This window comes from Chelonia mydas, chromosome 13, assembly GCF_015237465.2.
Source record: "Chelonia mydas isolate rCheMyd1 chromosome 13, rCheMyd1.pri.v2, whole genome shotgun sequence".
NCBI lineage: Eukaryota > Metazoa > Chordata > Testudines > Cheloniidae > Chelonia > Chelonia mydas.
Window position 1 is genome coordinate 5,748,596 of NC_051253.2, and position 20,077 is coordinate 5,768,672.

General features: G+C 45.4%; 1 protein-coding gene across 2 annotated transcripts in view; it reads left to right on the forward strand.

Annotated features, from left to right (window-relative positions):
- LOC102937799 (peroxidasin-like) overlaps positions 1-20,077 on the forward strand; it is a 66,051-nt gene that overhangs the window by 5,435 nt on the left and 40,539 nt on the right. For both annotated transcript variants that reach the window (XR_006285308.1, XM_027822301.3), the window contains exon 2: positions 5,460-5,531. Coding sequence is in view for 1 of the 2 variants with exons in the window: in XM_027822301.3 (XP_027678102.2) it covers positions 5,460-5,531 (72 nt within the window). In the remaining variant the exon portion in view is untranslated. The remainder of the gene's footprint in view (positions 1-5,459; positions 5,532-20,077) is intronic.

Below are 20,077 nucleotides of genomic sequence, written 5' to 3' on the forward strand. Positions count from 1 at the left end.
TTGATGGGGATAAATTTACCTTTGTGCTTCTGAAACTTCCTTTTGTTGCTCCTGGATCAGATTCGGTGCGTGTTTTCATGAGCTCAGGAGGAGGGGAGAGTTGTCTTTATTTGATTTGGGCAATGTCTGAACAGTCAACATATGGGCAAGATCCAATGCATTGAGGGAGCCCTGCTGCTTGCTGACAAGAATCCCAAGAAGGGATTAATTAATTAATCTGGTTTAATTAGGATCAGATTGTAATCTCCTCCCTGCAAAAGAGAGCCCCTTGCTGCTGTTCTCACTTAATAGTTCAAATTATCTGGGATTGTTTGGGTCAGCAGTTGGCCGTGTAATCTGCCAATTTGAAAATCTGTCTCAGGGCCAAATATTTATTCTTCAGACATCTTTTCTCCTCCCCATTCTAGCCACCACCAATGAAATTGTGGCTCTCTTGCCAAAGGTGCAATCAACAGAAGTGTTGGGTTAAGAGTAGGCTTTATGCACTAGCCCACCTCAGGTTCCCAAATGATGATTAACATAGACTTCATGCATTTAGCCATGGAAGGAGCAATGCAAAGGGAAATCCGCACACTATCACAGGTTGGAATAAATAGGGAGGCACTCAATTTGCAAACCAGCAGAGGAATCATCTGCTTTCCTTGTACATAATAGGCCTATCCTCATTCTGTCTCTGTGGCATCTGTCCACCCCCAAAATAATTGGGGAGATCTCATACATTATTTGCTGTATTAGTGTTTTATGTGGATAAAATTCAGGGCGCGATGCAAATAATTTCTTCATCTGCTGTCACTAGAGGTAGGCCTGAACTGTAACCCCCAAATCTGATTGCACAGATGGGCTCTGGGCAATTTCAAATTTGGGTCTATGCTTCATTCCTCAGCATATCTCTACTTATCACATTATGGGGCAGTATCACTTGATTTGGTCTGACATGCTGTAAACCAAGTCAGACCCCGATCTAATTTCCATAAGACAAAACCCAATTGAAGTTTTTGTGCCATAGCTATGTAGCATGCCTCACAGTTAACTAGCACATCCGCTAGTTAAAAGGCACTGGAAAATGTAGGGTTCTCCCTACTGGAACCTCCTGAATGTTCCTGGCTATTAGCCTCCACTCTTCAATACTCTGTATAATGTCAAGTGTCTCCTGTGATGCTAGAAAAATGTATTTCCAGGAAACAGGGTTCAATATAAATAGCCAGATCCTCAGATGGTGTAAACCAGTGTGATCCATTGATGTCAATGGAGCAATGCAAATTTGCACCAGCTGAAAATCTGGGCCATGATGCATATGGCATCCTTAGGAAAAACTCTGTACTAGGGATTGTTCTATTAACCGTGTTAGAGCTACGCTGCAGCCGTGTGGTGAGTAGCTGAGTGGGTCTTTCAAGGGTGCATTGTGCTGTGGAGACACTGTGCTTTTATGCAGATTCATTATAAATCACTGAAGTACGACATAATTAAAAATATCAAATTGTCTTTAGTCAAATGAAGACAAGAGGACTCCATTATCCTTAGCACCACTAGCTGTATCTCAAATGTTTTCAGTCTAGGGTGCTGAAGACAAAGGCAAGCCGAAGTGTTAATGGTATGAAAGGGAAGTGAAATACATTTTTAGTTACTACTGAACTAGCTCCTAGAAATTCTGTGTTGTGTGCGAAACTGAGTGTGGTGGATATGGCCTGAAATGCCATCTTCTGTTTAAATGGCTGCCATCTCATCACACCAACATCCACAGACCGGGGCCAGATTTTCCAACGAGCACCGCATATTGGCTGCTGAGTTATGAAATTCTTGTCCTAAGTGTCACAATGGGAGCTGCTGGGAGAATCTGGCCTCAACTGCGGTTGCTGAGCACAGAAAATCTGGTGCTGAGCAATTTGGAAAGACTGGCCTCAGGAATGGCTCTGGATTTTAATTAAAGTGTTACCAGAATTCCCCTCTCTCTCTCTCTATGTAACTTTAAAGTTAAGCAGTCCAGCAGTAAATACAGAAAAGAAGAACATCTGGCTCTATAGCGCAAGGCTCTCAGCACTGGCTCTATTCGATTTTTCCTGCATTTTCATCCTTAAGTGTAATCTGGTTTACTGATACTTGCTAACCAAAAATATTTCCCCTTGTCTCACAGGCCTGATCGACACAAGAAAGTTGCACCTGCCTAACCTCAATCTGTTCTTAAACCGATTTAGATACACTGGTTCAAACCCCAGCATGGACACTTATTTTGGTGTGAGGGCCTTATTCTGGTTTGGCATAAAGAGATTCCTAATTGACTTAAACTAAACCACATTAATCCTGGTGTAAACCAAAATGAGTATCCATGCACCCACCTTACTGAATGGGTTTAGATTAGCACTGTTCGGTAAACCAGTGCAACTCGGCAAGGCCTTGGATACTTAGGGTGTGTCTACCTCAAAAGCTGTGCACAGGACAGCCTGCTCAAGCTAGCTTGAATCCAGTTGAGATAGCCCAAGCTGCAGTGCAGGTTCAGGTTAGCAAGCCAAATATGGACCCAAGGTTCATGCTGGGCTTGTTCCACCTACAGCAGGGGTCTCAAACTCAATTTACCTTAGGGCCGGTGACAGTCCTCAAAACCTCCCAGCGGGCCAATAATGTCACTGAGGATGGTGTTCAGAAAAGAAAATGTTCATATTGTATTTTTTATTTCGAATTTCTGAGACATAATAAAACTGTCTTACAACTTCATACAATTCTTCGCCTGTCAGAGTTTTGAGTGTTTGCCAGACACCTGGCAAAGCTTCGGTTCTGTCAGTTTGTGGATGTTTGGCCTCAGTGACTGAGCAGTTGAAACCTTCAGGATTGCAGCGAGGTGGGCGTCAGAGAGCTGTGTTCGGGATTTTGACTCGTTTGTATTCATTGTGGGAAAAAAGTGATGCTGTCTCCGTGGCTGACTCTGCCAGGCAACTAGTGATGGTATCTCTGTCCCTCTCCCCCAGCCAATGGGAGCTGCCGGGGGGGGGCGGCACCTGCAGCCGACATTGCCGGCAGTGTGTCTGCATGCGTCTCTCCTCCGCGGGCTGCAGTGGGGACGTTTGCGGGCCGCAGATGGCCCACGGGCTGGGACTTTGAAACCCCTGGCCTACCGTGTCTTCACTAATACCATGGTGTGAGCTAGCTGGATTCAAGCTTGCTCAGGTAGACTAGCCTGTGCTTAGCTTTCACTGTGCAGATGTATCCTTAGAGGGACAGGTCCTCAGCTGGTATATTCATAGCACTAATGAATGTTAATTAATATCTCTTCAATGCTGAGTAAAGTTCAGCCCTGTGCAGAGGGGCAGCATAAGGACTATACAACAGGTAGGTCTTGTTGAAATGGTACTTTAACTGCATTTGAATCCAATGGAGTCCACAGGTACTTAGCCCCTTGGATAGTCAGGCCCTAGGTATCTCAAATTGGGCCACCCCACAATTAGCAGCCATTTTGGAAAACACAGCTGTTAACCTCCCTGTGCCTCAGTTTCCCTAGCTGTAAAACAGGGATAGCAATGTCCATCCACCATTGTAAATAACTCTGAACTCTAGAGATGAAAGTGAACTGCTGCTATTTATCAGAGGTGTGCAAGTGGCAGCTTGAGCTGAGAAGCCAAGAACTGAATGAATCGTGAAGACTCCGTTTTTCTCTGGCCTAGCTTGTTTTCCCTTCGTGGCAGGACTAACGCCCACTGGCAGGTCAGTGCAAGCCGCATTGCTGTTGCTGTTGTCCTGGGGGTTAATGGAAGAAGTCAGTATCCAGGGTCATCACTCTGCCTCTTTCTACCACCAGGAAGTTCATTTAAAAGCAGTGCCTAATTGACCCCTTCCCCAAGGAATGTAGGGGATAACCCCCATGTCCTAGCCATTAACTCTGTTGGTAAAACAGCCTCTACTGTCATGTCTCTGTTCATAATAGATGGGCAGGTGACATCTGCTCAGCCAGTTCTGGCATGAATGGTCCCAGAACTACCAAAATCTAATCCATTGCTGTGTAAAGCACCTTGTGAGTGAAAGTAATTTACATTTAATTTACATTAAAGTAAATTCAGTGCTAGCAATAATTTCTGTGGCATTGCAATATTCTTTCAATAAATGACTTGCAGTTGATTGCTTGCCGAGGTAACATAGTGATGTGTATGTGTCAATGCATAAATTGGCTAAATACAAATGAAAACTGATTCCAGAAGCCATTGATTGCTTTGTATGCTCCCATTGTTAATGATTCAGCATACTGATTTAGGGAAGGGTTATTCCGCTAACAGCTGACAGGGTCAGAAACACTACAACAAAATTCCTCAGGATGGACTGTTACTATCCTATTTCGAATCCCCTTGTTATCATGCACCATTCTTCATTCTTCCCCTGGGTGAACTTCACTGGGGAAGGTGTGGTGGTATTTCTATGGCAAATGCTAGATTATGCACGTATTTCAACCCAGTCTCCCTGCCCTAACTACAGCCCTTTACAGCAGTAGAGGCAAAATTTGCCATAGCACATTAGACAATCAAAGGCGCCAAATGGATGCACATTCCCTGTAGAATTGTTTCTACTTGTTTACTTAGGTCTTATTTTATTATCCAATAAGCAGTCAAAATATAATATTTTAGGGTCCAAGTCAGTGCAGTTACACAGAGAGCTCTTTAAGTTTGCCACAATGGACTCTGCTAATTCTAAATGAAATGGAACCAACTGAAAATGCAGAACGGGAGAAGCCTTTGAGTCCCTGCAGCATTTTGGAGCTAATTTGAAACGGTGACTGCATGAGACTATTCAGCAAGATTTGACCATTTTAAGGCCAAAATGTTGGCCCTGAACTTTAATAAGAGTGTCCGCAAAACTGTGTGCATGCCTGTATACACCGGCATGTGCAGCTCCATGTCAGGCAATGTGTTTGCAAAGACAGTGCCTGCAAATGTAGGGTTTCATGTGTGCTCCTCTATGCACCTGCAGCTGGAAACTTGGCCTCAGTGCCCATTTGGAAATACCAAATCCTTGTTATGAGTCCATAAAAATACAGACCCACCTGCATTCTGGCAACTAGGGGCAAAGTTTATACTTTAGTTAGGTTTGCCCAAGTTGCATGTGCAGTTACCACATTTTGTGCATGCAAGTTAGGTAATTGCACAGCTAATCACAGAACATTAACCACTAGCACTCAGAGCAATAGTGTGTTACAAACTAGTGCAACTGATCACTTGACTCCTTTCAAAATGTGGCCTGTATGTATCAGATTCTTAAGAAATGAAAGTGGAGCTCATAAATCTAGGGAGGCTCAGATTGCCTCAGCAAACAGTGGTAGCCACTCTATCATCCCAGAATGGATTCTTCATCTGATGTAGTTTCTCAAGCTCCTTTAGGCCTGACATGCTGAGGTCTAAAGCACCAGGACAGCTAATGATGTTTGTTGCTAATGGATAATCTTGCTCTCAGAGGTACGCTGACTGATATTCTCTCACTTTCAGGGATTTACGCTTCAATCGCATCAAAGAGATTCAACCTGGAGCCTTCAGGAGACTGAAGAACCTCAACACGCTGTAAGTTGTCCCCATCTTAAAAGGCGCCCAATTGTAGTGTGGTCGTGGTACAGAGAATGGAAGGAATCAGAAACATGAGACCTTCTTGGTTTTGCAAGGTAACACTAGTTATAGAAATTAAAGGATTTATTCGAACACTGCAATTAACAACTCCAGCATGTGCAGTCACGACTTAATTTCCTCCTCGCCCCCATGAACCAAGACAGCAACATAATATCAAAACCAAGATAACTTAGCATGAAAATAAAGATGCAGGTCCACCTCGTGGTGGAGGTGCTGTCTGCACTGATCATTACGGGAACCAAATGGGTAGTTCACTGCCAAGGTGACAAGCACCATTCTCTGGGTTGCGGGAGCTTAGGCATATAATGGACTAAAGATGTTTGGGTTGGATAACGAGTATGTGCCATAAGTCTAACTGCTATATGAATGCATTGGCCGCTCCCTCTAATGGCTTAGCGAATATCCGCCCTGCGGGTTTGTTCAGCTGTGCCTGGAGCTGTGGGATGCAACTAAATTCTCTGCATAAAATTTTGCCCCCAGTCCAACCTAGGCAACGTTTCTTACCGTTTTCAGTGAAACCTGGAATTTAATGACTTCCATTTGAGCAGTGAAACTCTTTGCTCATGGGGCATCCTGCCAGCTGCCTAGGACATGTACGGCCAGTAGAGCTTAGAGAAGCCCCTAAGGACAGTTTTGGCCTTGGCTGACTCAGGAGCAGACGAACAGAGCAGTGGCTTAAAGCTATCTTTTTTCCCCCTTGCCTGCCTCAGCCACACAGCTGATGACCAGGACACCCTGTGCACACACCACGCTTGGGTGGTCGCCCTCCCATTCCTCTGTGTGATATTCTGTAACCGTGGTGTGAGATGAAAAAGCAATGTCTACATACTCTTTGCCTTCACTAGCTGCACCAAAATGCGTTCTGCCAGGCTGCTGGTGCTCACTCCAACTCTAGCGTTCCCCTTTGCTCCTCCTGTGTCGGTGGGAATTCAAGCAGACCACAATCCCTTCACTGTATTCTTACTTCTGAGCCAGGATAGACCTTGCTACTTGTACCACTGGGTAGGACTGATCTTAATTTGGTTTGGGGGGGCCTTTATTGTAACAGTGCATGTTTTGCATGGGAGAGATCTCTGGTTCCTATTAATATTTGACCTTTTGTACTTGCAGCATCATTCTGGGGCTAATTTATAACATTCAGGAACGGGGACTCCATATTCTTTGGCCTCTGACAATGCCCATTGGTTTATTACAGCCCGCAGCAAGATTTGCTACTGAACCATCCGCAAACAACTTTCCTCCCCATGCTTGAATTAAAGGAAATTATAGAAGCCTTTGTTGTAGTTGTAACGAATACCAGAAGGAACACTCCAAGTGCGTTTTTTCGGAATGACTTTGTGGCCAGGTTTTTGTGTTCTTGGACCTAAACTTAAAAAGAGAACCTCAATCAGATTCCCAGTCTGGCTCTTGAGAAGCCTAAAGTCTCCAATCTAGAGAACAGGGTAGTGAAAGGATTGTGGCAGGAAGACCCATGTGATAAGGATTTCAGTCTAGTTTGTGAGTGGAGGCTGCCTGTGTTCTTAGTGTCTGGTGTCTTTATCAGAAAGAACCACTTCAATTTTGATTACCTAAAATACCAGGGTTTCCCTTGGTTTGTTCCTCTTTCACTGGAGCCAGCTGGCCAAACTACATGCATTCTGCAGAAACCTTCCTCTAGAGGTTCTGAGCAGGAGCAAACCAGGTGGAAAGGAAAGAAGTTTTCAGCCAGCCTCGGATTACGGGCATCAACCAACTCTCATGATTTTATTGTGAGTCTCGCAACTGGTATTTGCATCTTTCCTACAGCCCCATCTTGTAGATTCAAGGGATTATTGCCTGAGAATCCAGATCTCTCATTTCTACGATTTTATGAATCTCGGCTTTTTTTTTTTTTTTAAAGTTTCTATTCTCCTGGTTGCATAAATAATCTGGAACCCATGAAGGAAATGTATTTCTGATTGTAGTGTGGCCTTTGGAAATTCCCTTAACCTCTCTGCCTTAGTTTCCTCATCTGCAAAGTGAGGACAGGAATTGCATTTAAGTTCCGCTCACTGTGTTGTGGAGGATTCGTAAATGTGAAGTGCCCTACAAGTGCTAGGAAGCTTTTAGTGTGGGCAGTCTTGGCTAGAAACAAGTCCTCAAATCCTTCATCCGACCCCTCCTCCCACAGAGAGTAACACATACCACTGGGAGGATCCTGAGAGGATTTCAGGCCAGGGGAGGCAGGCAGGGTGGCAGCAGGAGTGTGTGTGTGTGGTTGTATAAGGACGTGGGATATGGCTGCAGGCACCAATGGTCACCCTCCACCTTGGAAGGTGAGATGACCGCACTGCAGAGGATGAGCTGCAGCCTGCACCTTACAGTGGGCCCTGGGTTCGCTTGCTGGCATGTTATGGAAAGTTTTTAAATAAAAATTGCTGAGTTGTTTAATACAAGCTCTCATTGCTGTAATGCAAAGAACAGTGTCTGGCTATCATTTCCCCCTGAGGTGGAAATGGCGGATTTTGATTTGAGTAAGCCTTGTGTATATTACTTAGAAGACATAGGCCGGACCAAAAACCTGGGATCCCAGCACTTGGACAAAATTTGGATCAGGGTCCAGGTTTTCCAGCCTAACTTTAACTCTCTAATGAGCCAAACCAAAAGCCCTGGATTCAAACAGCCCCTTCGAACTTCCTCCAAAATTTGGACTGATGGTTAGGGCTTTCTCCCATCTTTACTGTAAATAAATTGTTACGTTACTGGACTGGGACTCAGTCTGGGAGCGGGGTCCCCATGTGCATTGTACTGTGTAAACACGCACTGAGAGACAGTCCCTGTCCCCAAAGAGCTAAGTCTATACAGACAAGGAATGGGAAGAGACACCGAGATTTCACCAAGGGCCACAAGGCAGGTCATTAGCAGAATCAGGAATACAGCCCAACTTTCCTGACTCCCAGTCCAATCTCCTAGCCACTGGACCACGGAGCTCAGTTCACTTGGGGTGACATTGACTTCAATGGAGCCAAGATTTCACTATTAATCTCACTCTGCCTCAATCCTTACCTTGTAAAAGGGGGATAATCGGATTCCTTTCTCCAGCCCGTTGTCTTATCTATACAGATGGTAAACTTTTGGGGCCAGGGACTGCATCTGCACTGCAGCCAGCACAATGGGGCCCCAGTCTTGGTTGGACTCTGTAGGCACCGCTGTAAGACGAATACAAAATAACGAGAGAGTGTAATTGTTTTATTCCTGTGTGCTAAATGCTCTGTGCTAAGCAAGAGAAGTTGTTCGTTCTTGTTCCAGTTCAATTGCACTCAGTACAAAGTATTGTCTAGAGGCTGCTTTCGCTTAATTGAGTCATCTTGTTTATACTTTAATATAAGATCCTCTGTTATCTAGCCCAGCCAAGAAGCCTGCTGTACATAGGATGAGGGAGATCCTGGCGAGATAAAACAGTGTTACATATCATGTGTTTGCCTCGATCAGAAAAATAGAGCAATCTGCCACATGCTTCCTCCCTTTGAGGAGCATTGGGAGCTGGTATGTTTGGAATTAACATGATGCAATAATTAAATACTTATATAGCCTAGGACTTTGTCCAAAGGCCAGTAAAGTCAATGGATAGACTCCTGTTCACTGAAGTGGGCTTGGAACAGGCTCCTAGAGTATCCATATATTGTGGGTGGGTGGAGAGAGCGCAATGTATAAGCAGTATCTCTGAATGAACAGTGCTAGGGAAGAGGCTATGCTGGTACCATGTAGCTATTGTACCCAGGCCTGTTCCTAATGGGAACTGGACCTGAGTAGCTGGCTCAGGTTTCTGGGCTCTTAATAGCCCTGGATGGGTGGATCAATTGTGCGAATGACAGGGTTGGAGGAAGTGAGCTGTGATAGCCAGAGCCAAACACAGTGCAAGGTCACGTCCCACCTTACGCAGAGCTCGGTTGTCCTGAGTTCTGCCCTGTGCTGTTCCAGTCCTTGGTCTTACCAAGAAGAGCCTGCATTGCTTGGAGCCAGCCTAGGTACTGTGGAAGCTTCTTCTATTCAGCTCTACCAGTGTGCCAGATTTCAGTGCTTCGTGGAGAATACTGGTAATCCAGCCCTGTGCTTGAGGACCTGTGTCATAAATATAAAGGGAAGGGTAAACCCCTTTAAAATCCCTCCTGGCCAGAGGAAAAATCCTCTCACCTGTAAAGGGTTAAGAAGCTAAAGGTAACCTCACTGGCACCTGACCAAAATGACCAATGAGAAGACAAGATACTTTCAAAAGCTGGGAGGAGGGAGAGAAACAAAGGGTCTGTGTCTGTCGGTATGCTGCTTTTGCCGGGGATAGAACAGGAATGGAGTCTTAGAACTTTTAGTAAGTAATCTAGCTAGGTATGCGTTAGATTATGATTTCTTTAAATGGCTGAGAAAAGAATTGTGCTGAATAGAATGACTATTTCTGTCTGTGTGTCTTTTTTGTAACTTAAGGTTTTGCCTAGAGGGATTCTCTATGTTTTGAATCTAATTACCCTGTAAGGTACCTACCATCCTGATTTTACAGGGGTGATTCCTTTACTCCTATTTACTTCTATTTCTATTAAAAGTCTTCTTGTAAGAAAACTGAATGCTTTTTCATTGTTCTCAGATCCAAGGGTTTGGGTCTGTGGTCACCTATGCAAATTGGTGAGGATTTTTACCAAACCTTTCCCAGGAAGTGCGGTGCAAGGGTTGGGAGGATTTTGGGGGGAAAGACGTGTCCAAACTACGTTTCCCAGTAAACCCAGTTAGAGTTTGGCGGTGGCAGTGGTTATTCCAAGGACAAAGGATAAAATTAATTTGTACCTTGGGGAAGTTTTAACCTCAGCTGGTAAAAGTAAGCTTAGGAGGTTTTCATGCAGGTCCCCACATCTGTACCCTAGAGGTCAGAGTGGGGGAGGAACCTTGACAACCTGTAATGGGGCACCGGTTAATTTCACACCCATCACATGACACTACTTGTGAGCTACCCACAATAGCTCTCAATGCTGTACTATTATTCTTTGGAGCATCTAGAATCCCAATTAATGTCTGGGGCCCACATTGTAGAGTTACCTAATGAAATGGCAGTCCCTGGTCCAAAGAGCTTATAGTCTGGCAAAAGACAGCAGCTGGTTACAGCAAACAGATGTGGGAAGGACAAGGTGGCAGTGGAAAATTATAATTAGAGTATTAAGCAGTGGTCACAGGAGGCTTTATGGTGACATGCGATATTACCACAATAACTTGTCCTGATGGGTTGGGCAACAGAGCTGTGTGCCACCCTTCAGCGGTGGAATAGGCCATGTGCTGTACGTGCCCATCTAGCTCCGAAACATCATACGTTCCAGGAACTTTGTCTGCGCTGCTCCCAGGCCAACTAAAACTTCAACCCCCGCAGGCATGGCTGTGGGTCATTCTCTCGCTCCCCTCCCTTTCACAGTTTTAAAATTAAATTGCAGCTGAATTTAATCCTCCTGGAAGCGAGGGACTCATAATTCTAGCTAGAAATCAGGCAACGTGTGGGCAGGCGCTATTAGGATGATGTATTGATTTTTATATAGCACCTTTCAGAAGGTCACATACAATGTGCTTGTGGATCCCATGCAATAATCAGTGCACTTTCTGTGCTGCTGAAATTCAGCTACATCTGTGCTGATATAGGGCAGCTGTGATACCAGGCCAGCAATAAAATGCAGCAATGAAAAGGACAGGAAACAAAGAGGCAATACCTATCCAATTAAAGTGACTGGTAAATTAAGGTAGGTAAAATGTAATTGCTGAAGCTATTACTTGTCTAGAACACCAGGACCGATATTCCTAATCTTGCAAATAGCACCATGGGATATGTAAGTACCATGAGCAATCAGGAGAAAAGGCCAACATAGATCTACTTGGTGAATTCATGTCATTTTGCAAGGGGCTCAGATAGGGCAAGGAGGGTGGAATGAATGCCTAGATAGAGACAGAGAGACCTTAGACAGACAGGTGTGCACCTTATCACAAAGCCACGCAGACTTTTTCCACACAATCCTGCCAGTACACCTCAATCTAGGTGCAATGAGCTCCCTCCTCTTCCAGCCCTGGAGCTGTCCCGAGTAAAGAAAACAACTCATTCCAAATTAGGTCATGGTTTTGCGATGTGGACAGATGTTTGGCAGGAAGCAAAATGAGACAGCCAAGCTATTTTCAGAGGGACAATCTGCAGGCTGGCAGGCCTAAAATTGGAAAACACACCTCCTCTTTACTTTGGTAGGCTTGCGTGCAGATCTGCTCTACCTGCCTGACCAGCTACTTGTGACTAGACAGGGCAGTGAAATGTACAAGAATTCTGCTGTTCCAGTCCCTGATTCCTTGGGTTCTCCTTCAGGCGCCGATAAATGAGGACATGTGGTCCAGCCCAGATGGAGAGGGCAAGGATGGCTGAACTGGCCCTCTTATCTTTTTGATTGGTAGCAGCCTCTCAGCTACCTCCTACTGATAAAAGGTTGCTCAGCGGGGCAAACTTTTTAGAATCACGTTAGTGATAAAATATCAGGCATTAAGTGAAAGTGCTGCTAGGTAGTCTCCCAAATGAATTTTCCTTGGCTTAGGGAAAGAAGATAATGATTTCTCTGCCCTCTAGGCAGCACGACTCTGTGTGCATGTACAGGTACGTGTACACACACACTTTTGCATTGGGGTGCCAATGTAACTGATTGCCAGAGTTGGGAAAAGCTACTGTAGCCAAAAGAAATATGAGCAAGCCCTGGAACTGCACATGCGAGTTTCTCTCTGGGACAACCTTACAGCTCGCTGCTTCCTATCAAACAGAGGAATGGACTTGCAAATTTCGCCCACTAGAAAACACACTGTGGCCATCTGAAGCAGCAGAAAATGACTAACCAGACTGAGCGGAGAGTAGCTGACCAGCATCTTCACCAGCATCCAGGTAGCACTGAGGGGGAAAGCGTTCAGATGGGAAAAATAAACCCAGGCCAGCAACAGATCCAACAACTTACTGAGGAAGGGGCCCATCCATGTTTCAGCTGCTTCCAGGGTCTTCCTCTGTCTGCCCAATCGCTTGGAACAAGTTGCAAGCTAAAAAGGGCCTTCATTTCTCTTCGCTGAAGTGCGGGCTGGGATAAATATTTCTTGAATCCAACAGCTGGTTTTCAGGTTGTGCACACAACACAGGAGCATAGTGTGTGTCGTGTCTCCCTCTAGTGGCTGGTCCACCTGAGAGGTTTAAGGGTATATTGCTACCAAAGACAGGGGTTACTACTTTAGTTCAAGTGGCAGAGACCCCTACTTTTAGTGTTGCCAGTCCGAGGTTCGGAGTCCGCTGGCATCCCGTGTGGATGGTGCAGAGGAGTGACTGACTTTGTGGACTGACAACGGCCTTTGACCATAAAACCCACTATATGGCCGTTTTCCCCATCACGCTGCAAAGCCGTGCCTTCCTCTGGCTGCAATGGAATTTCCCAGGTTTATATAAATTAATGGAAACAGACTTCTTGAAACAAAGAAACAAACAAAGTCAGGGTGGGAGTTTAGTAGATCAGAGCTCTGTGTTACCTAGGCACCCTTACAAAAGTGTGTCTTAAAAATATACAGCAACATTTGACAGGAGGTTTTCAGGAAAGCATTTAAGCACATGCTTAAAACCAGCTGAAGTTCTGTGCTGGGGCTTTAGGCAGGAAGAATGGCACACATGCAGTAAAATCAAGGTGTAGTAATTACGTTGTTGATTCAGCTATTGTGTCCTGGGACTACAGGATAAGAATTCTGGTGGAGGCTTACAAAGGGCAATTAGGTGCCTAATTCCCTTTGAAAGCCAATGGGAGTTGGGTGACTAGCTCCTGTTCCTGCCCCTTCATGACCCTAAAACATTTGGGATTGCCACCGTTCCAGATTGGTATGCACAAGTCTGATATTTCACCAGGCTGTAACCTATCCTGCTATAGGACTAGCCTGACAGTAAAGCAGAGAGAGAATCTTTTGGGGTTGACATTAAACTAGACCTGGGTGCAATTTTTCGTACAAAACTTTTTTGGGGGGCGGGGGAGCAAAAACCGCAGATTTGGTGACACACAAATGTTTCCCATATTTGTGTCAGTTTCACTGGACTGTTCAGCTGGGGAAAAATGTGAAACAAATTCAAAAAAGAATTGAAACGTGTTGATGTTTTTGAAACAAACTGTTTTGATTTTTTGGATTGTTTCAACACGTCGTTTTGCTTCAATCCTATTTTAAAAAATCAAAACCATTTAAAAATGGTTGTAATCAAAACAAACCATTTCCATTTTTGTTGAATTGAAATATTTTGTTCAACCTGAAATGAAAAAGAATGGATTTCCTTTTCGATTTTTTTCAGAATTGCTGGTGAAGAGGACAATCGGATATTTGCATAGTTCTAATTGTAACGTCCTGTGGTGGTGGTCAGGTTGCAACTTGCCACAGAGAATGGGAGACCAGGAGCCAACAGCCCTACACAGTTAGGGTGTTTGTCATTTATTTAGTCTGTTTCCTGCAGCAAAACTGAAAGAAGCTGTGGAATTTGCTGATGGCTTGTTACAGGGCAAATTTTTACCCCATGCATCTTTATGAGTTTTGAAGTCACAAAGAAAATGACTTTTTTTTTTTAAAAAAAACCCATCCCCTGTGAGATTTGTTCTGGATTTTTGTTTCTTGCTAATGTTCTTGATGCAAACATTCTCAAGGGTTTGAGGATGGGTCAGGGTCCATGTGCAGGAGTCCTGAGCATGCAGTGCAAGGCCCAGAGGCTATGTGAGCTGGAGAATTAAATCCTGCTTCCCCACTGTTAAATAAATAAATACATAAAAACGGCCTTCCTGTAGGCTGGCAGAGGAAGGGCAGCAGATTGTGTGGTGAAGTCTCTGCTTTACGTTTCTTTCCAGGCAGGTCGGCTGTGGAATATCGGAGCTGACATTTGTAAACCCTCCCTGCTAAGGAAACCTTTGTATTCAGAATCTAACAGGGAGTGAGACAAGGAGATGGGCTTTGAAACTGCCACGAAAGGAGGACACTGCAAACGTACTGAGGGTCTTTTGGGGCTTCTAAACAGCCTGGGCTGGAGTAAGATTTCCCTGCTGGCTCCAGCCCTTTGCTTTCTTTCCCTGAAGCAGGAGGTTTGATAAACTGCAGTGCTTTAAAAGAAACAAATCCAAGTTAGACTGTTGAAAGGCTGCAAGCATAATATGCTCCTAGAGACCCTGTCTAGTGTTCTCGGTAGGGTCCTGCAGCGGCAATGAAAGATTATCCTAAGTTTTCCACCTTGGTAAGCTTTTAGGTCCTGTCGGCTAGCTGGAACTCTTCTGGTCCCTGTTGCATGGCCCATGCTGATCGTTAATGAACTTGGGTCAATACAGAGCCATTCTGCCTTGCGGTGACGAGCTTGTGGATGGAGTTCTCCCTAACACAGCACAGTGAGTCTTGAGGGTCTCCCCTTCCCTCCTCCCCGTGCCCCTTTCCGTAACCAGTGCCAGTATCAGGAAGTTGGCACAACCCCTCACCTACACTAGCCTTTCACCGCAGAAGATCCGGGACTGCACTGCGGTTAGGTTCAAAGTTAATGCATTTGATCCCACCGTAGCTCTTAGGCTCTAGAAGTGTTCGTGCCACCCCTCCCTTATATCCTTAACCCTCCCGCCTCGACAAGCCACTACGTGCCACATCCAGGATGACTCGGAAACCAAAGGATTGGGGTGCAGACCCAGTTCTGCTGTGCTGGTTCTGCTGCTCTGCCATGCCCTCAGCCTCCCGTCCTCCCACTCGCTTCACCCACATGCCCCAGCCAGCTGGCACACTGCTCCTCTGCTGGGTGCGGCCGACACACAACTGCAGCTCCGCCCCTTGGCCGAGGCAGCTGCAGCTGGGAGACAGATGCCGGGCAGCCATTCGTTCAGGACCCCCTGCACTCTCAGGCCTGCTCAGTCTGCCTCTGTAAAAAAGGCACCTGGAAAAGCCCTGCACCCTAAGTCCAGGCCTCACAGACCTGCTGGATATAATAGTCGCCGCTGGTCAGCCTCAGAATCATTGCCACGTTTGCAGCTCATGCCTAAGGTGCATTGACAGCTGGGCCTTGAGCTGGAATAACAAGGAAGCTGAAGACGATGCAACAGAGAGCTGTACGTGAGAGGTTGCTGCAATTCCCACAGACCGTGCCCGTGGGTACGTCTTTACTTCAGCATTAGCCCAGGTGATCAGCACCAGCTCTGAGCACCTGGGTTAGCCTAGCCCGGGTGTGAGAAAAGCCCCTACCCAAGTTATTTTGTCCTCAGTGGTGCTGCGCTCACTCGTGTGTGTTGCTGGGATGTCTGGGGGTAGGGTTCTGTGCATTGCAAGTCAACTGAGCCACTCTGAGTCTTTCCCAGTGAATTGTGTGAGAACTTGTCTGTTTTTCTAGGCACATAGGGAATGGCGGGAAGGCACTGGAGGACGATCAGCACTTGAGAGGTTTAGCCTGCATCCTCACTGGGAAGTAGGTGGGTTACCAGCCACAGTGAAAGTGGCCCTGGGGTCTAACCCTCAGCATGGCCGGGCCAGCTAGCCCACATTGAAAGCACCTCCAAACATGGGTGAGGGGTTTTGTGTGTGGATGGGAGTGGGGGGAGTTAGAGGCAACACCCAAGTAAGAGCCTGGATTAACTGTGCAGTGACAGCACACCCTGTAAGGACTGGGAGTTTGCTAACAAAAGGAACATTGGGTATGTAGTCAGTGCTTAGAAGCTATGGTCATGGGTACTCCAGAGAATCCTAGGGTAGATGCATAGATCGGAATGAGAAGTTGGCAAACACCTCCCGGCAAATGGCAAACTTTTGCTTTTTGCCAGGTTTTCGAACAGGCAAATAAAAATATTCCCCACTTTTGCGGAAGGTGGTGACCCTCGGCCAGTGTCCCAGCATAGTGTCACAGGGCACTGCCACCTGCTGGATGCAATGCAAAACTGAAGACTTGTGCTCGTCAGAGCAGGTTGTAAGAGCTTGCGTTGCAGAGAGGTTCACCTCGGATCATGGATTAATTCTCCCAAGGAGGATCGTGCTCTGCCTGACTCAGCCCTTTTGCTTCTTCAGTTGCACACGTGCGGCTTCTGCGCTTTCTGCTCCAAACTGTTGCAAGCTGATCATGGTAGTTAGTTTCCTTTCGCTCCAGAGACGGCTGCGTTTCCAAAGTGAGCAACATCTAGTGTTTGCGTCTATGTTGACAAATTTAAAACCCACTCGTGCATTTCATCAAGAAAGATTGCTGCTCTAATGAGAGCTGATATGCTTATATACATGTAAGATACAGTATGTCATTTCATACCTATACCTTTTGGGGAGAACGTGCTTTATTCTTCATATGTAACACAGCATTTGAATCCCTGTTTTAAGGGCTGAACTCGGGGCATCCCTAACTGGCACCACAGCTGGCACGTCCATAGTCAGCCTTTGAATGTCAACGGTGCGCTTGATTCTGCATAAAAACTCAGAAGCAGACACTGTTCCAGCCCCAAAGAGCATATAATCTGGCCCCGCTCCTGGAAGTGACTCCATCCAAATGGACCCTTTCACCCATGTGGAACCTCTTAAAGTCTTCCTGCGTATAGGCCACAAGTGAGCAAAGCACCTAGGCATTAGCTTAAAGTTGAGCAAGTATTTAAATCCCATTGAAGTCGATGGGACATAAGCATATTTCTAACATTAAGCAAGTTCTGTGCTTTGTGGAACTGGGGCTAAAGTCACATGCAGGATTGGAGCCCGCATGTATAGACATTAGGGTGGGGAGGTTCCAAAGGCAGAGATGGGAGTTAAGTGCCTAATTCCTATTGACTTGTCAATGAAAATTGGGTGGCTTTGTGCCTTTGACTAGCTTCCTCTATGTTCCCAGTTCCCTGGCCATCTAGCTAACCTTTGCTGTTAGGCTTCTGGTCCATTATATTAACTAAACGTGATGTGCCAGACCCACCACTCCCCACACATAAATTCCAGCTAGCAGGCATGTGCCACTTCTTCCTTGCTCAGCTGTCTAAAGTTACACCTGGCGAGCTCCCTATCACTGCTCTCCTAATTCATATCAGAGCTTAATTCTCTGGAGCTCTCAACAAGAATCCAAACCATGATGTGTGTCAAATGCTCCAGCACGGTTGGTCCTGTCACTTCCCCATGACACACTTACCCCCTTCCCCTGTGGGACGCGAGATGGCTCGGGTTGTGTTTACCTATTTCCCATTACGGAGTTGCAAGGTTGGGAGGAAAATCTTACGTCAATGGAATGTTATTGCCAATGCAGCTTTATTCCTGGGGGAGGAAGGGAGAGAAAACTTAATTCTTCTTCTCTTCCACAAAATACAGGCAATTAATCAGGAGTTGTTTAGATGGAATTCACTGAAGTCAGCCGGAGATCTACCACAGCGTGAGGTCACAATAGGTGGTGTGGAGACTAATAAGTCCAAAGTGTTTTGGACGCCTGATGGAAAGTCTGTATTTGCACATATGAGAGGTTAACTTCCCTGCTTTTGCTCGTCTCAATCCTGTTTTGGTGAAATGTGTTTGCTACAGCCCTGGCTGAGTCTCCTTTAGAGGATGATCACCAGACGGTTGTACTGGGCTCAACCTTCAGATCCCTGTGTTATCAAGATAAGTGGCACATTCCTGGGGTGTAAACTTTCTGTCTGGCTCTCCTCCTTGGGATGTGGGGCCCCCAGTCCAAAAGCCTTCTGGCCCCAGACCAGTGCTGAGCGTTCCAAGCCACCCACCCAGTTTATGTATGCTCTCCCCAGAGTTCACACCGTGGGCACTCTGTATTACAGAGCTTTGGGAACATGTGACAACATTATTTGTACAGTAGCAGGCGTTTGTGAAGGGCATAGACTCTACTGCTTTAAAATAGGCCTTTGGATTTCAGAATGAAAGGTGTTTGGGGGATGGGTTAGAGGAACCAGAGGGTTATGTCTTGAATTATCTAGCCATTTGAGGTACTACATAGTACTATTCCTATAACCAAAGAACGTTGGTCTACTGAGAGCTGATTAACTCAGTCCCCAGAATGTTTGTTTCTTTTTCTTGTTTGGAAACTCTCCATTCCAGACCATTTTATCAGCAAGAAGGAATTTCTGACGGTACATTGAAATAACTTTTAAATGCAGTTGTAACTTCTCCAACTTTCTTACAAGTACGTACAACAATTGAGGCTGTTCTGGGGTGGTGCTTTTTATACCATTATTTTAAATTGATTTTCCCCCCTCCAATGTGCCCACAGCTTATTTACTATAAAGGAGAGAGGGGAAAAAAAGAATAAAAAAGGCAAGTAATATTGAGTGTAGCCCATGGCTTGCCAAATGGGAAGAGAGAAGTAACCACGTTAAATCCAAATTCACTATTTTCCCATCATCGAATAGCGATAATATTGTAAATTCTACAAAATAGAAAGAAATGAATAATTTGAAGTAACTTTTCAGTTGTGCTCAGCAAATGTGCTCAACAAAATTTCAGATGCAAAGCATAAAAGAAATTTGATTTTTAATATTCTTGTTAACAGTTATGGGCCTGATTGATTGGTCCTTGTGCACCCAAAACCCACAAAGAAATTTTGTAGGAATAGGACCTATGTCACTGAGGATACAATTTAGATATTTGGGGCCAGATCCTCAGCTGGTGGAAACTGGCATAGCACCATTTATGATCTGGCCCTTTCTTAATAAGATATCAAACAAATAAACTTTCTGATACTTTTTATTTCATTTCCTTTCCCACAGGGGGTCACTGAGGCACACACAGTTAACTATTTTCCTTTTATCCAATCCTATCTCCTCTAGAACATTTACTTACATATGCTTGTCTGCAAACTTTAGTTTCAGCTTGTTCGTACAAGATTCCTGCCCCCATGGAAATTGATGGGAGTTTGGGAGTTTTGTCATTGACTTCAGTGGGGAACAGGATTGATCCTTTAGGTCCCATCTTGGCAAACCATCAATGGCCCGGATCTTGCAAGCTGTTCTACATGGATGGACTCCCTCCCTGGTTAGGAGGTCCACTGCCTTGCAGCGCGCTGCCCTGCTTAGAAACGGCTGTATCTTTTGGTTTTGTTTTGTTAATTTCAGATCCAAGAATCCTGGCCTTGCTCCATCCAGTTTGTATTTTCAGGGGATATTGCAATGTGTAACCAACTAAGGACCAATAGACCTGTAGTTATTTTTATTCCCTGTCTCTAATGTGCTTGGATCAGCATTGGCTGCTCAGCAGATTACGCTGTACTTTATAAATTGTCTGCAAATAACCTCACTTTTGAGTATGTTCCAGGGCGCATTGGAAGTGTGAGAGTTGGGGTCAGGCCCCTCCGTGCATTAGGGAGGCCTGTGGCAGGTATCAGATATTTCTGCTTCTAAATGATTTTTAAACTCTCCACAGATTTTTGTGCATTAAACAATGGGGCAACAGGAACACGGATACATTGGTGTCATGTACGGTTTGCATTTACAGAGGGGGTTATTTTGCTTTGATTGAGGCAAAAGGACTGGCTCAGTACAGTCAGCCAA